Source organism: Gallus gallus, chromosome Z, assembly GCF_016699485.2.
Source record: "Gallus gallus isolate bGalGal1 chromosome Z, bGalGal1.mat.broiler.GRCg7b, whole genome shotgun sequence".
In the NCBI taxonomy this organism is placed as follows: Eukaryota; Metazoa; Chordata; class Aves; order Galliformes; family Phasianidae; genus Gallus; species Gallus gallus.
Window position 1 is genome coordinate 60,147,544 of NC_052572.1, and position 17,680 is coordinate 60,165,223.

At 43.1% G+C, this 17,680-nt stretch overlaps 1 protein-coding gene across 2 annotated transcripts; it reads left to right on the top strand.

Moving 5' to 3' along the window:
* The first annotated feature begins 191 nt into the window (after positions 1–191).
* Positions 192–13,966, top strand: ARRDC3 (arrestin domain containing 3). 2 transcript variants are annotated; one of them, XR_006932464.1, is made up of 8 exons: positions 192–762; positions 3,628–3,709; positions 5,884–6,031; positions 7,245–7,347; positions 7,702–7,958; positions 8,352–8,514; positions 9,303–9,494; positions 11,178–11,236. XR_006932464.1 is itself a non-coding variant. In XM_424699.7 (8 exons), exons 1-8 carry the CDS (start codon positions 483–485, stop codon positions 11,232–11,234), a joined length of 1,245 nt encoding a protein of 414 aa, XP_424699.2. In that variant the 5' UTR covers positions 192–482; the 3' UTR covers positions 11,235–13,966. The 2 variants fall into 2 exon arrangements, 1 of the variants encoding a protein (XP_424699.2); XM_424699.7 differs by having other exon boundaries at positions 9,340–9,494; positions 11,178–13,966.
* Positions 13,967–17,680: the final 3,714 nt, after the last annotated feature.

Below are 17,680 nucleotides of genomic sequence, written 5' to 3' on the forward strand. Positions count from 1 at the left end.
GCTCCCGGAGCTCCGTGAGGCAGCAGCGCGCGGTACCCGCGGCAGTTGAGGGCGGGCAGAGGGCGGGCGGTTGGGCGGGCAGAGGGCGGGCCGGCGCCGCTCGTGCGGCGCATGCGCGAGCGCGTAGAGGTCGGGTGGGGGGGGAGTTGTTTGTCACAGCGCTTTTAGTGAGGTGGCAGCGCTCTGGCGCCGTCATTGTGAGCGGAGCGCAGCGCGGGGCAGCCGAGCGCTCTGAGCGCTGCGGAGCGCCGGCATCCGCGGCAGGGCCGGGGCCGCCCCAGCCCTCCCGCTCTCGCTCCCCATGCTGGGGCTGTAGGTCGGCTCGGTCGGTGTGCGGCGAGGGTCGCTTTTCGCGTTAGGTTCTTTTTCTTTTTTTTTTTTTTCCTTTTTCCTTTTTTTTTTTTTTTATTTTCTTTTTCCGCTTTCTTACAGTCAGTTTTTTGGTTTTTTTGCTTTTTTTTTTCTACGCTTTGCCCTAAACCATGGTGCTGGGGAAGGTGAAGAGTTTGACAATAAGCTTTGACTGTCTCAATGACAGCAATGTCCCCGTCTACTCCAGCGGGGACACGGTCTCAGGAAGGGTCAATTTAGAAGTGACGGGGGAGATCAGAGTGAAATCGCTCAAAATCCACGCGCGCGGGCACGCCAAGGTGCGCTGGACCGAGTCGAGGAACGCCGGTTCCAACACTGCCTACACGCAGAACTACACGGAGGAGGTGGAGTACTTCAACCACAAGGACGTCCTCATCGGCCACGAGAGAGGTGAGCCTCGCGGCGCGGTGGGGTCTCGGGGCTTTCGGGGGTGCTTTTCTGGTTGTAACCGGTTTTGTGTCACCTGCGGGGGCAGCCGGGGCGCCGCCAGGACGGAGAGCCGTTTAGGAGGGGGTAGCGGGGAGCGTGGGGCAGCGCAGCCCGGCGAGGAGCGGAGCCCCGTGTCGTGTCAGCCGGGGGCTGCGTTCCGCCGAACCCGGCCCGCTGACAGGCGGCAGCCCTACGACCGATGATGCGACGGTTTCCACCGTCGGGCCGCCCTTCTCGCACGCGCGCTCCGCTTTCACCCCCGCTGTCCGCTCCTGCCCTTCCCTGCGGGTCCCCCCCCCGCCGCAGCCCCCTCCCCGGGCCCCGTCTCGCCCTCCCCACGCCCGCATCGCGGCGGTCCGGCGGACTCGGCGCTTGTTTTTGCGAAGTTTCCACCCTTTGTTAGAAGCGGTTCAATCCTGTTTGGGACCGGTCCTGGGCAGAGGGGGGGGGTGCTCCCGCTCGGCGCCGCAGATTGGCTGCGCGCGTCAGGTGGTGGCGATGACTTAATTCCTAGCACAGGAAAATAATGTTAAAACTGGTTATGTAATTCGGGGCCGCTCGCTATTTTTTTTTTCCCCCCTTTTCTCCTTCAACATGCTGCATACCCACCGCAATGTGCGGGGCACTGAGGGATTATTCCCCTTTTCTTCGGGGATTTTCGATGAGTTTCCCTGCAGGCTGCGTCGGTGTTAGCGATTTCCTAAAAATCTACCGACGTTGCCGAACTCGGGAGTCAGAACTCGACTATCTGTGAACATCGCTATTCCGTGCAACCAGCTCCCACCGAGCTGCCTCCTCACAAACAATTCCCCCGCACTAAAGTCCCTGCAGGTGACCGCAGCCTGTGGCCGCAGCCTGCGGCTGTGCCCGTGCGGCCGTGCGGAGAACAAAGCCCGGAGGACGGCGCGGGGACCCCGCAGAGCTGAGCGAGCACCCCCCGGTCCGGGCGATGCCCGGCGCCGCGCGGCCCTGCGGCCGAGTTTCAATGACTGTGCCTCACGCCTCGCCCCGCAGCTGGCGGCCGAGGCCACGCCCCCTCGCGCCTCCGATTGGCCGGCCGCGGTTTGTTGGCCTGTTGCTAAGGCGATGCCAGCCGCTGATTGGCCGCCACGACGAGGGCGCGGATCCCCCTGCCCGCAACCGGCTTGCGGCGGGGGACGAGGGGCCACGGGTCCGGGCAGCCCTGAGGATAGGGCAGGGCGGCCGCGGGGGGTTTCGGTGCCACCTTTCGGGCTCCGCTCCCGGCCCTCTGACCGCCGCCCTACAGCGATGGCCGCGCGCACCCCGGAGGGTCCAGCCGCTGCACGTAGCGGGGCGGCCGGCGGGGCAAGCAGGACGCGGGCGGCTCCTCTCCCTTTTCGCTCCCCGCCCCCGCCTTCCCTCCTCCCCCCTGGGCGGCGAGCGGAGCTGCCGAGCGACTGCGGCGAGTGTAATGTATACTGTATGTATATGCGCGGCTGGCTGGGATCTGCTCGCGCCGGTTTAGGCCGGTCCTCTCCTGCTCCAGCCGGGCCGCTGATTGACAGCTCAGCACTTGTTTACCACAGCTCCGCCGTGGCCGCCCGGCTCGGCGGGACTGCTGAGCTGGCAGGACGGGGCCGGGGCGGTGTGCGGGCCGAGAACGTGCGGTAAAACAATAAAACGACGTGAAAGCCGCTTGCAGCCGTCGCAGGAGCCGTCGCATCGCCCCCTCGGAGCGCTTTCCTGAGTCCGCTTCAGTCGCGGCGAGCTGGAGGTGCATTTATGAGAATGCCTCCCTGCGTGTTTTTTGCTATTCTCTTACATTTTAAGCAGTTTTTCGAGATTCCTTTCACCCCCCCCCCTCGGGGTTATTGAGCAATGCCGTATGCCTATATATTTGCCACACCGTATTTTTGTAGGACAATGGGAGCCTAAAATCTCCCTTTGTGCCTCCTCCATTAGTGCCTCCCGCTGCTGGCAGTAAGCGGTTGTCCTCGGACGATCGCGGTACCTGTCGGTATCCCAGCCCTCCTGGGTAGGAGGTGCCCACGGCCGTTTTTCTCCCAACTTCCGATTTTGATGGAGTCAGCATTTTTTTGGTTTTATGGTAATGATACCTGAATAAACCACAAATCTGTGGTAGGGTTTTAAGCAGTACAAGAAATGGTGACCACAGTCGAAGGCTGGTGTTGTTGCTGGAACTAGCAAATATTTGCTCTACGAGGAAGGTTGAGTTAAACACCACAGTTTTTGATGGGTTAGCTCCGGGCAGCACTGATCAGGCAGATTGCCGTTTGTCCGTGGCTCTGAATTTCTCTGGTACTTCCCAGGTGGTGGTTTGCAACTTCTTTTTATTTGGCTTGTTCCCCTCTATCCCTCCACACACACTCTGTGGCCATCTCTTTTTTGTGATTGGATGCTGGTGCCAAGCAGTATTTTTTTTCCCTTTAAAAAAAAAAAAAAAAAAAAGGAACCGAATTACTAAATGTATTTTACATATCAGGCTTAGCTTTGAGTGTAAGGTAACCTAGTGTTATTAAAGCTGTCTCTATTTCATCTTAAGTTTTAAATGAGAATCATTGTGGAAAATCAGATTGGTTTTCACTACCAGTCTTTCTGGCAGGCCTTGGAATGACAGCTGTGACAGTGTTGAGAGGCATGAATTTAAAGCAGATTCTGCTTCCAGGTGAACCTGGGAGGTTACACACACCTTGAGTTCAATAACTGTAGTTTCTGGGACACTGTGTTTAAGGCATCACAATGAGGTTGCTAATCCCTTTTATTCTGCAGTTGATACCTATGTGATACATTTTGCTCTGTAAAATGAGTGCCAGTGGAATAGCATTTTGGGTTTTTTCCTCCTAGATGATGACAACTCTGAGGAAGGCCTTCACACGATCCCTTCGGGAAGGCACGAATATGCATTCAGCTTTGAGCTTCCACAGACGTAAGTGCCTAGTTGTACCACGTTGCTGGGGCAGTGCGATGCCCACAGACACGCCTGCTTTGGGTGGAGGGGAAACCTTTTCAATGGTGGCAGGAATTGTGCTGCAGCGTGCAGCAGAGGACATCATCTCCTTCAGCTGAAGAGGTTGCTTTCAAACTTCACAAAATGAGAGCACATTGCTGCCTGGTGGCTCACTCACTCTTGACCAAGCTGTACTGACTGGCTATTCCTATATTTTAACCCCTCCCAGGAGGAGTGAAGTTTAACTGGCTTGAGTCCAGCAGAGTGGCTGAGATACCTTCTAATGTAACCAAGAGAGCCTTGCAGACCAGCAGAACTGGTGATAAGACCCCAACTTGCTTATCTAGGCTCAGACTGGAACAGAAGTGGCTATTTCAACTAACAATGAAAGAGGAGATTGTTGCAGATTAAATGGGATGTGTCTTCTCAAGCTGGTCTCTGTACAAAGAGGCTGGATGGAAATAAGCAGATAAATGAGTGGATGAACTGAGGAACGTTCCCATTCTTCATCTCATTTGTCTCAGAAAGCAGAAGTGAAGTGAGAGCTAAAATACAAAATGTGGAAGGGTTAGCAGCAGTCTGAAAATGGATGAAAAAGGGGAGAGGAAGGAGCCTTTCTTGTAAAATTCAAGCAGTGAAGTCATTCAAGTTGGGTAAATTTGGCAGACAGTGTTGCATGAAATAGCTAAGTGCCTAATACTAAAGCCGGCAAACAATCTGTTTATTAGAGGCACTGGCTTTAATAGAACCTGCAGTTCACAACCACTTCATGGGTCAGTATAGGAAGCAAACAGCATAGAACTTTACAGTATATAGTTGCTGGAGTACTAAGAAAGACCCGCATATGTGGAAATCACCAGAGGCAATTAGCCGTTATGTGAAAATCTCTACTTCAAAAAGTAAAAATGGTAATGTTTATCTTCCCTTGATTTGGAAGGGATGAAAAAGCCGGATAATAGTTTAGTGTGAAATATTTAATATGAAATCGAAGTACCACAACCAGTGGCTAGAACAAGTTGTTTATAAGTAACCTGAAAAAACAGTTGTGCAACCAGCTTCTGATAACACTGAAAAAACAATGGCTGGTATTAAAGCCTAAAGGCCTGGAGTTGGGCACCTATTTACCATTTCCTGTGATTTCCTATCAATGGTGTATTTCCAAAGTTAATTAAAAAAAAAATACAGAGCAACAGTAGAGTATAGACTGGAAAAGTTTCAGAAACGTAAACAGATGTAGTACCTATAACTGACAAAGAATCATTTAAGTAAAGTACTAGAATGGCTAGTAGTGTTCCTGATAGAAAATACAGAAGGTTTGCACGTAATTTGTTTACTCAAAATGTAAACACAAAAATTCTTGGATTAAAAAAAAAAAAAGGAAGAATACTGTTACTTAGGGATAAATGGAATTCTGTGATGTTAAAAGCAAAGGTGAAAGGTTTAGAGATTCTTCCATGGTTTTCCTCCAGATATCTTAAAAGAATTTCATTAGTCTCTAAAAAGTTCAGAGTGGAGTAGTCCTGATAATTTTGCACGTGTTCATATGATAACTAAACAAACACATGCATGTATTTTGTATGCAGTTTAAACTTTTTTAAACTGCTCTCATTGGAGTAGATGAGAACTGGAAGGTACTTCTGATAACCTCTCTCTATTCAAAACTGTCATTTGAAATATTTACTTAAAATTATACAAACTACTGTATTCAGTAACAGCTAAAAGAAGACACTGAGGTAGCAGCCAATCAAACAACAAACAATTACTTCAAAAATACAGTATTCAAACCAGTTGATACTGCTGCTAATTTTAAGTTGGTAGTCTTAATGCAGCCTTAAAAGGGCGTGGTGGATATGAAAGCGGCCTCTTGAGTTTAAAGGAAATGTGAACTCTCCTGGCATTTTCTAGTACAATTCTTAAATTGATTCTTAAAATCTATACAAAACTAAATTAGGGTGAATTGGAGATGATTTTTTCTCCCATCTTTAATCTTGAATTTTGCTCAGATATGGAAACTTTGCAAATAAGTTACGCTTCATTAAGTACTACAGTGCATTAAAAATAGAATTCTACATACTAATCCCTAATCTGATTATATCATTATTATAAAGAGTGAGAAAGATTTTACTCAGTTTTGACCTTTGTGTCCTGCACAGACCACTTGCTACCTCATTCGAAGGCAGACATGGCAGTGTGCGCTATTGGGTGAAAGCCGAATTGCATAGGCCTTGGCTTCTACCAGTAAAATTAAAGAAGGAATTTACAGTCTTTGAACATATAGATATCAACACTCCTTCATTACTGGTAAGAATTGACAGAATTACTCATTCTTTTTTTCTGACATAAAAATAAGTAAAATACAAGAAAGAATATCAACACTGAATTTTATCTAATACCTATTTACTAGTTTTTAACAACAGCTGATCTTTTAAGTATTATATCACTTTGGCAACTCTTTAATTACTGCTGTTTTGATGTTATCTTGTACCTGGAGTTGCTTCATTTTTAAGATGTGTAAGATACCTTTGTCAATTTAAAATTAATACTGCTAAATTGTAATTTCTCTTTAAAAGGGAAATATTTGTCAGCTGTTCCACTTCAATTTTGAATGATCTATGGAAGGAACAGTGTAACTTCAAAGAACCTTTTAGTGAGAGACTGCTAACTTAAAAATGCAAAGTGAAAAATGTACTGGCATGCGTAATTTCCATATGGATGGTTTTCTACCAATGGGGAGAAATTATCACAATTCTATATGATCTTTTTCAGAAATGTCATTTTTATTAAAATCTTAATATCGCAACCGCTTTCAATAAGGAGCTGATTTCAATCTGGCTTAAAATTTCTTTTTTTTTTTTTCCCCTTTCCTCAAACTAATCTCTGAGAGGGAAAAAAAATGAAGTCCATTGAAATAGGTTTCTTGTGTGTATGAGTGAAAAATCACACTTGCAGAACATCGGCCTTGCACAAACTCCATTAAAATCAAAGGTCTCTCATTTGACTTTAATGGGCTTTGGATCAAATCCGAAATCCTGATACCATGTAAAATGAAGTCTGTTCATTACGGATGAGACAAGAGCATTCAGAAACAGAGGAAGTCAGAAGAGTTAAGGTTATGGTACTTCAGCTTAGTTACATGTTTCTGAAATGCTGTGTAATGGAAAGTGGGAAGGCCTTCCAGTAGGAAGCTTTGCCAACAGTATGTTGGTGTATGTAGGCTATAAAGTCTTTGAAGATACATAGTGTTTATTTTACAGTCACACACTCTTTTAAAAATGGCAGTAGTTTGGAGGGTGGCAGAAAAAAATTGTTGAAAGAGCAGTGAAATAGGACATGCTGTGTGTCTGTGTAGCACCTTTTAAATTGCTTGAGGTTTTTTATTATAAATGAAACAAACTTTGTTAAAATAAGTAACAGTAAATCCATAACAGAAATAATTTTGAGGTATGGATTAAAATATATGAGCAGATTCACAGAACTCTTAATTAAGCTGCCAATGTTGTTCTTTTTTTTGCAGTCACCCCAAGCAGGCACAAAAGAAAAGACTCTCTGTTGTTGGTTTTGTACCTCAGGCCCAATATCCTTAAGTGCCAAAATTGAAAGGAAGGGCTACACCCCAGGTACGTAACAAAAGTATTTATAGGAAGTGTTTTTCCTTCCCTTTTAAAACTGCTTTCATATAAACAAAATATTAAAACTACCCTTAGCATCTCAGTCTACATTCAGCCATCGTCTTGGTGTATTGTTGTAGAGTACTAGTTGTGTTTCCAGGTTGTTGAAGGATGTTTGCTTCCATTTCAGTTATTCATTATTTCTTCTAGATTAGCTTGTGCTGATCCTATTTCTTTTACTAGCAATGGATGTTTCTAAAGGTATAGCAGAGTCTAGTGTGTTGTAACGATATCAAGAAAGTGGCAATTCACTCAAGCTGCTTAATAAATCCCAACATTACATTAAATTCTGTTTCGTTTCAGGTGAATCAATTCAGATCTTTGCTGAGATTGAGAACTGCTCTTCCCGTGTGGTGGTGCCAAAGGCAGCCATTTACCAAACACAGGCATTTTATGCCAAGGGAAAAATGAAGGAAGTCAAACAGCTTGTTGCCAACCTGCGTGGAGAATCTTTATCATCCGGCAAAACAGAAACCTGGAATGGGAAAGTGCTGAAAATTCCACCTGTTTCCCCTTCAATCCTTGACTGTAGTATAATCCGTGTGGAGTATTCACTAATGGTATGCTGGAGCATGTTTGGTTTCCGTTGTCCTTAAAAATTCCTAGCAAAGCTTTTTATGCTAGCTACAAAATAATACATCTCCTAGTACCTACTATTAGTATCCCAGCAGGAGTTTTATAAGTAAATTTGACTTAAATCATATGGTTTCTTAAACAGTTGTGATATCTTATCTAAGCAAATGCCATGAATAGATGATGTTTTTGTGTGTAGACTCATGTTAAGAACCCTGCTTCATAAGTTGTGGAACTTGCCTCCTTAATGATGTGCACCCTAAAGCTGACAGTTATACACAAGTTCTTTGTGGAGAATGTAATGGCAAAATGAGTTTATCAGACTCAGTATTGACTCAAATATACATTGTAATCATACATCTGTTTGTTTGTTTGTTTAGGTCTATGTTGATATTCCAGGAGCCATGGATTTATTCCTTAACTTACCACTGGTCATTGGTACCATTCCTTTACACCCATTTGGTAGCAGGACGTCAAGTGTGAGCAGCCAGTGTAGCATGAACATGAATTGGCTTGGTCTGACACTGCCTGAAAGACCAGAAGGTAAATTGACAACACAAATCCTAATCAATTTGCTAGTCCTGTTGCTTTCAATTTTGTATGCTTTGTTCATTGCTGTCATGTTAACAGACCCAGAGTACCTCCTTTAATAATGAAGGCCACAGGAAGTCCCTTGCGGATGCTTTCTTGCCACCTGCTTGAGTTGGATCAGAATTCCTTTTCTCCTTGGCTTTCTCTGTAGGAAAAAGTAGTTGTTATCCAGCTGTGTAGAAGCTGTTGAAAGCAAAAGCACAAGATTCTGTTGTCCCTGTACAGAAGTAATTCTCTTTCCAGTATCCTGTTTGCATCTTTAGTTATAAGGCATTGTAACTCACAACAGAACTAGTTTCTGGTGTTATTTACCAGTCTTAGTAGTAACTCACTAACTTAAGTCTTAGTGAGAAGATGCTACTCTTGTCAAAGGGAAGTCTCTCTTAAAGGATTAGCTCCTTCCCATATTGTCACATACATCTGATAAGCATCACTTCACTACTTAGTCATGCATTTCTAGGGTCAAGGGTTGCATTCAGTTCTTCATGCCTAGCTGTACAGAAATGTTCAATGTTCAGGTTGTGCTTTATATATGAGGATTTAAAGAGTGAGAAGTTAATTAAGCCACAGTAAGCAGATGTTAGCCTGTTACTAAACTTGAACGTAATGTTAGAATAAAATAAAGCTACCCTTACTACCCCTTTTATATTCAACGATTTTATTGTGTCACTGAAGTCGCTTATCTACTTGCTGATGCATCTTGGAATAATAATACTATTTCTCATCCTGACGTGCGTAAGAACTGCTGTTTGAACTGCACGTACCTTTTCCCTGCAGCACCTCCTAGCTATGCAGAAGTGGTCACAGAGGAACAGAGACAGTCCAGCCTCCCGCCTATAGCTGCTTGTGATGACTTTGAGAGAGCACTGCAAGGACCATTATTTGCGTACATCCAAGAATTCCGCTTTCTGCCTCCACCACTTTATTCAGAAGTAAGCACCTCAGACTAAATGAATCAACATACACACTTGTTAAATCTGTATTGCGCAATATGTGAAGTGTCAGGAAAAAAACCTAAAAAGTTGAACCGGCAATGAATAAGGCAGCTACTTTTTTCTTATGAAGTTACCAATAAATTCTATCATGAATATTCCATATCTTTTTCACAGCATGGATTATGTTCAGTATCTTCCTACCTGACTTGTGCAACCTTAAATTTGAACGTTGCCCTGTTCAAGTGTCTTAACTGTCATCCTGCTTCCTTGCTTGGAAGCCTTGACAGGATTCCTCACCAGTCTCATGATTTCTAGAAATTCCCAAACTTTTGTTTGGAAATGACAGCAACATGCTTTTATGTACATGTACACACTCACCCAGTTTAGCAACTTCATATATAGAATGCAGTATTTTCATATAAGGATAGAATGGTTTGGGTTGGAAGGGACCTTTAAGATCATCTAGTTCCAACCCCCTGCTATAGGTAGGGACACCTCCCACTAGATCAGGTTGCTCACAGTCCCATCCAGCCTGGCCTTGAATGCTTCCAGGGGAGGGGCACCCACAATCTCTCCAGGCAGTCTGTGCCAGTGTCCCACGGAAACCTATCCTCTTTTCAGTTTAAAACCTTTTCCCCTTGTCCTGTAGCTACATTCAATATGTTGTGTTGTTCAGCACAGCATTTTGGGCCCATAGATGCACAGTGTGCTAATATTGTCAACTCTTAAACAGGTGAAAATAAGTTGAGAGTTTTTTCCACATCTGATTCTGTGTATTTATAAATTCTGAAGCCCAATGTTTAAAAAAAAAAAAAGACAAAGGTATTCTTTCCATGGTTCTTTATAAGTTCTGACTGTATATTTAATACTGTAAAAGCCCATGATATATCTTCCAAAGTTTCACTTATTTGTATCGTTTTTCAGGTAAAAGCAGCGGTAGAGGACAAAAAAGAGTAGTGTCTTTTGGCTAATACTTGCCTGAATTCATTTAGTTTAATAAAAACAGCAATATGTAGCATGATATACTTCTTCCCTCTCTTTTTTTTTTTTTTTAACCCCTTGAAGCAGAGTTCTTAGTGGGCAGAAGGCCATTTCTTTCAAGTGTGAGAAGCTTCTCTGAGAGCTGTTCTGCAGAAGAACATTGTTTAAAAGTACAGTGTATAGTGGAACTGTATGTTTGGAGACAGAAGTTAGGTTGTACCTTTTCTTACTTCTGTAGGAAGAAGAGTTGAAGAATAGGATACGTAGAGTATTTAAATTCAAGGATGAACTACTTCTAAAAGTAGAATGGACTTGTACCGAAAATTTCATCTAGTCTGAAGCAGATCTTAAAATCAATTAAGCAGTTCTAAATGACATTTTTAGTGGTGTGTATGTTCTGTTCCCAACAGTAAACTGCAGGAAAGATTTCTGTGCTACTGAAGCTGAGCTTTCCAAGAGCTCATTATTAGTTCTTGCTTTTCCATAAAATTATCAAAAATCGCCCTCAAATTGTAGTATGGAATTTTTTGTTATAATTACTAGTACTGGTCAGTAAGTCATCATTTGAAGTTTCCTAGTAATTTCAGTAATCTTTGGATTGACGATGCCATGTGACCTTGATTGTCTTCGAACTTCTGATTTATTTTTTCTGTAACAGGTTCTAAAATAACCTCAATTATTTTTTTTTCCTGTGTTTAGATTGATCCAAACCCAGATCAGCCTACAGATGACAGACCATCTTGCCCTTCTCGTTGAAGGAGTCCATAAAAAGCTGACTTGACTTGGGTTTTGAATCATACCTGCCATGTTGAAGGTCAAGGCGTTACAGTGGAGACACTTTAGAGGAAAGTGGTTTTGCTCTTGCCTGTATGGTGAATACATGAAAACAACCTGTGATTATGCTTTGAAGCCTACAATAACATTGTAGGACTGCTCCACTTGCTTGAAGACCTGAGCTTACCCCCTCCCCTCCCCTTCTTCTCGTTTAAATACTGGCACATACTAGGAGCAGCCTTACTAACCTACAGTCATGTGTGTCAAAACACTCAAACCACATTGCAAGAGAGGGATGGCTTTCTCTTATGATTTTGAAGATTTGCACATGCTCATGGCTTATTTTGTGCGGTTCAGTGTCACTACAGCTTTTTCTCATTTATGCCGCACTGTTGTTACCCCCCTCTACTTGTTTGTGGTCTGCACAAGAAGGAGCAAAAGAAAGCTTTGACAACAACAAAAAAACAACAGCTATGGACTTTGACAAATGCACTGACTTTTTCTTTTCTAATTTAATGTAGCCTGGACTTTACCTGCATATGCACATGCTCAGAATTGTCCTAGTAGGCTGGTCACGTATCACCTCTTCAGCTTGGATCCTGTCGTGGATTTATTTACAAACATCAAATGCCTTCAAGCCAATCCTTCTTGCTGTATGTTTTGCAGCCTACTGTAGTAGATAAGCAACATAATGGGGATATATTAGGGTTGGGGGATGGAGAGATAACAGAAGGAGACTAAGACTTTGTCAAGATTGTATACCTTCTTGATTTCTTTAAGAGTTTGTTGCCTTTCTACTATTATCGCAAAGCAGCATTTTGTTACAGACTGCCTAAAAATCACTTAATCTCAGGTGAACTCATCACTTGCCAAACTGTTGAAATGCTATTTGTTTTGTTATGTTGCACTGTTTAGTTACTTCTTTGTTTTGTGTGTGTTTTGTTTTAGTTCTTTATTTGAGAGGGGGATCTGCAATAGGGACATACACAAAAGTTATAAAAGCCACCCTCATTCCCTTTTTTTTTCCTGCATTATGAAAAAGAGATGTTTCAAGTTGTGAAGCTTTAAAAAATAAAAACAATAAAGGCACAAGTGAAAGCAGCACCAGTAAACACCAGCTGAGCCTCAAAAGAAATCTAAAAGGAAATAGGCTAATGCTGTCCAGGATTCACAGGCAGAGAGATATTTCAACTAGTAGAGATGGGAAGAGAAAGTAAATTTATTTTTTTACATAGTTACCTAATCACCAAAAATACTATATATTATGAGTCTCTAGTAGCAAGTATATTTCAGACTGCAGGAAAAGCTTGGACTATGCTAAGAGCTCAGTTTGTGCACTTTGTATTATCTTCAGGGTTTATGATACTGTAAAAATAGTAAGAGTAGAAGTATAATTAAAGTGGGGGAAGATCAGTGTTACCAGCCATATGTGGGTATTAGTTAGCTGAGAATTGCTTCAGTAATTACATTTTCTGTGGTACTCTCAAGAGTTTTAAAGCAAAAGAGCCAGTTTCAGTATGCATTCATTCAGAGTGCAAGAAATGATGCAGAGTGCTTGCCCCTGAGTGTACCCCTAGGAAGAAAAGAGTGCACTGGAGCCATTACATCTGCTAACACAGATACCAGCACTTCCTTGCCTAGAGATTTATAAAAGTCAGCTTCCCTTTTCAGAACTCGTGTAGCACAGACCATGTACAAAGGGACACGCTTCTGGTATTGACCACTTAAACAAATCAAGGTCTAATCCATCATGTGTCTATTTCCTTGTGCAATAAAAGCTCAGACGGAAGGGGGATAGAGGAGGCTGGTGTTCTGTGTGGTGCTTGTTCTTAAAAACCTCTGCCTTCTTTTTAAGGCTTCATGCATACGACACAATAGGCTTTTCCATAAGTGGCCTTTACAAGAACATGAAAGAAAATTCATGTTTCAAAAACGATGACAGGGTGATAACACATGAGTCACGTTTTAAGTGATTCAGTTAAAAGTTTGGACTTTGAGCAAGAATACTGGACAAGAAGGAAATTGGGTGATGTCTTACGTTACTAGGCCAATTTTGTGAATGTCCCTTCTCTCTACCCTCTCCAACCAAGACAAAAAAAGCTAAGGGGATCGTTGGCATAAAAGGGCATTTGGTGGTTTTACTTTTTTTTCCTTTTTGTTGTTGTAACGGACTAGGGAACAATTTCTGATACACATAGCATTAAAGTTCTTACCACAATACGATGGAGAATTGCATATGAAGCAGGATTGACCAATATAGTAATTGACATGGCTTCACAGCCTTTGTGATTGGAGTGAAAAATTCTATCACTTTATAAAAAAAAGTAAAAAAATTCTGTTTAAATTCTTAGTTTTTCAGAGGCATTACTCTTCCATAAGTATTGGTCAATTCTCAGCATTATAAATCATGAGGTTCACAGTTATAGCCCAGTATTTTATATAGGATCCTGATCTGAATTAGGAAAAAGTAAGTAAAATCCAAACGTTAGAGAAACAAAGTGCAATATTAAATGTTTGCTTTATAGATTATATTCTATGGCTGTATGTATTTTTTTTCTTTTTTTTCTTTTTTTTTCTTTTTTTTTTCTTTTTTTTTTTTTAGTTTTGGTGCTGAATATGTTCTTGTAGACTCTGTTTTAAGAAAACAATATGTGGAAAACAGTTTAATTTTTTTCCTATTGCTCTTACTTGTGGAAAATAAACTTTTTTTTTTTTTTAAAAAAAAAGACATCTGATGTTGCCACATTCTTTTCTATGTGACCTAAATAATTTACTCAAAATATGTGTACAAAAAACTGTAGATCTAAGTAGCGTATATGTACGTTGTCAGTACTGTCTGGTGCACAGGGGGAGGCAACAGGTGGCCAGGCAGGGGTGAGAGGAAGTGGGGGGGATTCTTGTAAATGTTGGAAGCTGCTACTTTGCAGGTGGGTTTTGGCCACACGGTTTGGTGACATGGGGCCAGGAAAGCGCCTCCTGCCTTTCCCTTGACAGCCCTGTGTCCCCAGGTGCTGAAAATGGCCACCTGCTCTGAGCATGCTGCCAGCGGTGGCTGAGTGCAGTATTACAGATCCCAAGTGCTGCTGTGGCATCCTGCTTCCGCATACCGCGCACAGCTGAGCCCGCGACAGAGTGGATTATCGTCATCCGCCAGTATCGCTGTCTGGCCTGACCTAAGAGGGGGGTCATAGGGCTGGCCTGTGCTGCTCCTGCCGCGGGCGGGGGGGGGGCTGAGGATCACAGCATGCTCAGGGTGCTGTACCCTATGATAAAGGGTGCAGCTGCATTTGATGTAACTCTTTGCTTCACTCCATGGAAACAAGAGTGTTTCAGAGCATTTCAAATTACTGGTGAATTTGTAAGTACCGATGGTGGAGAGACTGCAGGAAGACCTGGTTTGTTGGGCCTTTCTCTCCCTGCCTCTTCTATAATAACAGCATTAGACCACCAAAAAAGAACCCAAACCTAAACAAAACAACCAATATTATCACTTGGGACTCCATGAAAGCAAAGTGATGGTGATCAATTACCATTAGCATCAGTGTCATTTAAGGGACACACATCTAGCAGTTTCAAGCAGTGTTTTCTTGAAATCTCTTCATGCCAAAACCTTTTCTTAATGACTCTTTTAACCTTTAGAATTATTAAAAAGCTGGAAATTACCAAAGCTTTATTCTTTGAGGTCTGAATTTTTTTCAAAGCAAACTTTTTTAATTTCTGAGTATCAAAATACTTGTGCATGCATACAAGTCTGTTAGATGTGAAACTAATGGCCCTTCCATATCTGCTGTCCGTACTGCTATCCATGAACACGTACAGAAAGATTTCAAGCTGCAGTGCTAATATGCTTACAGTTCTGATGAGAGATAGCAGATAATGGTGCAAAACTGACCCTCATTTTTTTAGTAATCTGTACATAGCAGTTCTTAACCTCTCTTCAGGGCTTCGTAGGACGGGAGGAGGTAGTGGGACTTGCTCTGCATGACAGCTCTTCCACTTCTTTCCCATTGGCAGCAACTTAGGAAGAAGGCACATGGTCAGGCAATGCTCTACCTGCCCCTCTATATTATATCCTTGAAATAGGAAAATATTAACCCATTTCTTCTCCCAGCAGTCAGTCACTCCTGGACCTGCCCAGCTACAGGCTGCTATTTTTAGAGCTGTATCTCCTGACCTAGCGGACACCAGGACAGAGCAGCAACTTCTGAGCTGAGGCCAGATGCAGCCACGAAACCTGAGTTGGACGGTGAACCTTTCATCTAATCCAGCTCACCAGGGAGGACTTAGAGCACAGAAGGACGAGGCCGCTTTAGGTTCACTTCAGGCACCTCGCTATTGACGTCTGCATATTTGGGTGAAGAATGGTGACATAGACAGCAAAGGTGAGAGCTTAAATACTACATAAACTTCAAGCAATTTAGATTTTAAGAGGGTAGGAATGGTAGATTAAAAAAAAAAAAGAAGAAGAAGAAGAAAGAAAGCTAAGCCCACACCCAGGAAGTAGTTTCAAAGGGCAAAGACAGGTATTAAGTGTTAATCCTGAAGTTTCACAGAAAACCACAAAAACCTCTCTAGCATCATGCATCCCTGTGAGCGAGCAGTGAACCCAGCCATGAGCTCCCTGGTGTTTCATGTTGCGTTCTTTCACCAAATGCTCACAGCTGGAGAGGCCAGGACCTACCAGCTGTTCACTGACCTAATAAATGTTACTTCTGAAGTTTATGGGTGACTGTGGTGTCAGTCATTCTCTCACCAAAAACATTTTGATTCTTCTGTTTTCAAAAGAATATATGGTGGAAGTACAGGAGACGGAAAATGTCACTGCAAATTCTAATACGTCATTGTTTTTTGTTTGAAAATTAACACAATTGCCAAGTTCTAAACAAGGCCTTGCTGTCATCAGACTGCCTGGATTCAAAATGAAACTTTCCACTGGAGATGATCACAGCAATGGGGAAGGCAAATTTGTCATGCTTGCCCAGCTAACCAGCCTCCAGCTTGATAAATCCTTCCATGGCTCCTCTAGCTCTGTATTAGGAAAATATTTTTCCTAATATCCAACCTGAATCTCCTCTGGCACAACCTGAGGCCATTCCCTCTTGTCCTATCACCGTTACCTGGGAGAACAGGCCGACCCCACCTCACCACAACGTCCTTTCAGGCAGCTGTAGGGAGCAACAAGGTCTCCCCTGAGTCTCCTCCTCTCCAGGCTGAACAATCCCACCTCCCTCAGCCACTCTTCAGAGGGCTTGTGCTCCAGACCCTTCACAGCTTCACTGCCCTTCTCTGGACATGCTCCAGGGCCTCAATGTCTTCTTTGTAGTGAAGGGCCCAACGCTGAACAGTGTATGAAAGCTGCAGCCTCCACCAGAGCTGAGTACAGAAAGACAATTTACACTTTCATTTTGGAGTAAGCTCTAAATGCACTGAAGTTGCAAACACCTGTCCGTTTTTCCTCTTTAGCTTGCCCATAAAGACAGATCACCCTGTTTCCTGCAACTCCAGCTCAGTTTTTCCAAAATTATTTCAATTTTTGATGTGTAGTATACACAAAGAAAAATAAGCTCCAGTGTTCTACAGCCATTCCACCACCTCCCACGAATGAAAGCAAATGTCCATCTTCCAGTTAAGGTTAAGACAGGAATGGCAGTGATGCTGCTGTCTGTTGTGCTGTCGTGCACCAGACACCATTACTTGTGACAGGGCTGCATTCCCCTGAAGCGATTCATGGTTCATCAGTTGCACTGCACAAGGGGACCCTCCCAAAGAAATGGAGAAAACAGTCCTTCTCCCTGGCAGAATTGGAACAGTGTAGTTTAAACTTCAAAATACAACACTGCTAACTTTTCTTCCATTTTTTTCCCTCTTTTTCTCCCTTATAATTCAAATTAACTCAAAGCAGGTGGCAGTCTTCTCTTACTCCATTGTCTTCTTTTTTCTGTATTTTATTCAAACTTTTCAGTGTCCCAAAATACCCTACTTTGATGCTTGTTTTTGCTCCTATATCCTGCACCAACAGTGCAACCTAACATAAAACTTGATTTCTTCAAGCAAAAAACAAAACACCTTTCGCATATCTTCTTTACTTGAAATGCCCTTCCCAAGTGCACTGGAAAAGCCACTGCACATTTTCTCCTCAAAACCATATTTTTATTGAAAAATACTGGGAGCAATGGATAGACAGGAAGTGCTGTGAATTCCCATAAAAAAAAAAAAAAATCAGAATTTACATTTTATTCACGGTATGACCTAGTCAATCAGCAGCAGCAATATGGCAATGAATCTAACATATTTAAACACTTTTACCCTGAAATATCTCAAAATAAAAGCAGATTCATTCACCTCAAAGATTTTTTTGGAGGTGTAAAGCACGCACCGGCTTAGTTGATGCTGGAGCGCACTGCAGCCATCTCATACCTTTCTACCTG

Bases quoted from the DNA above. Each gene is read 5' to 3' on its own strand.
- ARRDC3 (XM_424699.7), top strand. From the start codon at position 483: ATGGTGCTGGGGAAGGTGAAGAGTTTGACAATAAGCTTTGACTGTCTC. The intron at 3,710-5,883 runs GTAAGTGCCTAG...TGTCCTGCACAG, and splicing joins AGCTTTGAGCTTCCACAGAC to ACCACTTGCTACCTCATTCG. The intron at 6,032-7,244 runs GTAAGAATTGAC...TTTTTTTTGCAG, and splicing joins TCAACACTCCTTCATTACTG to TCACCCCAAGCAGGCACAAA.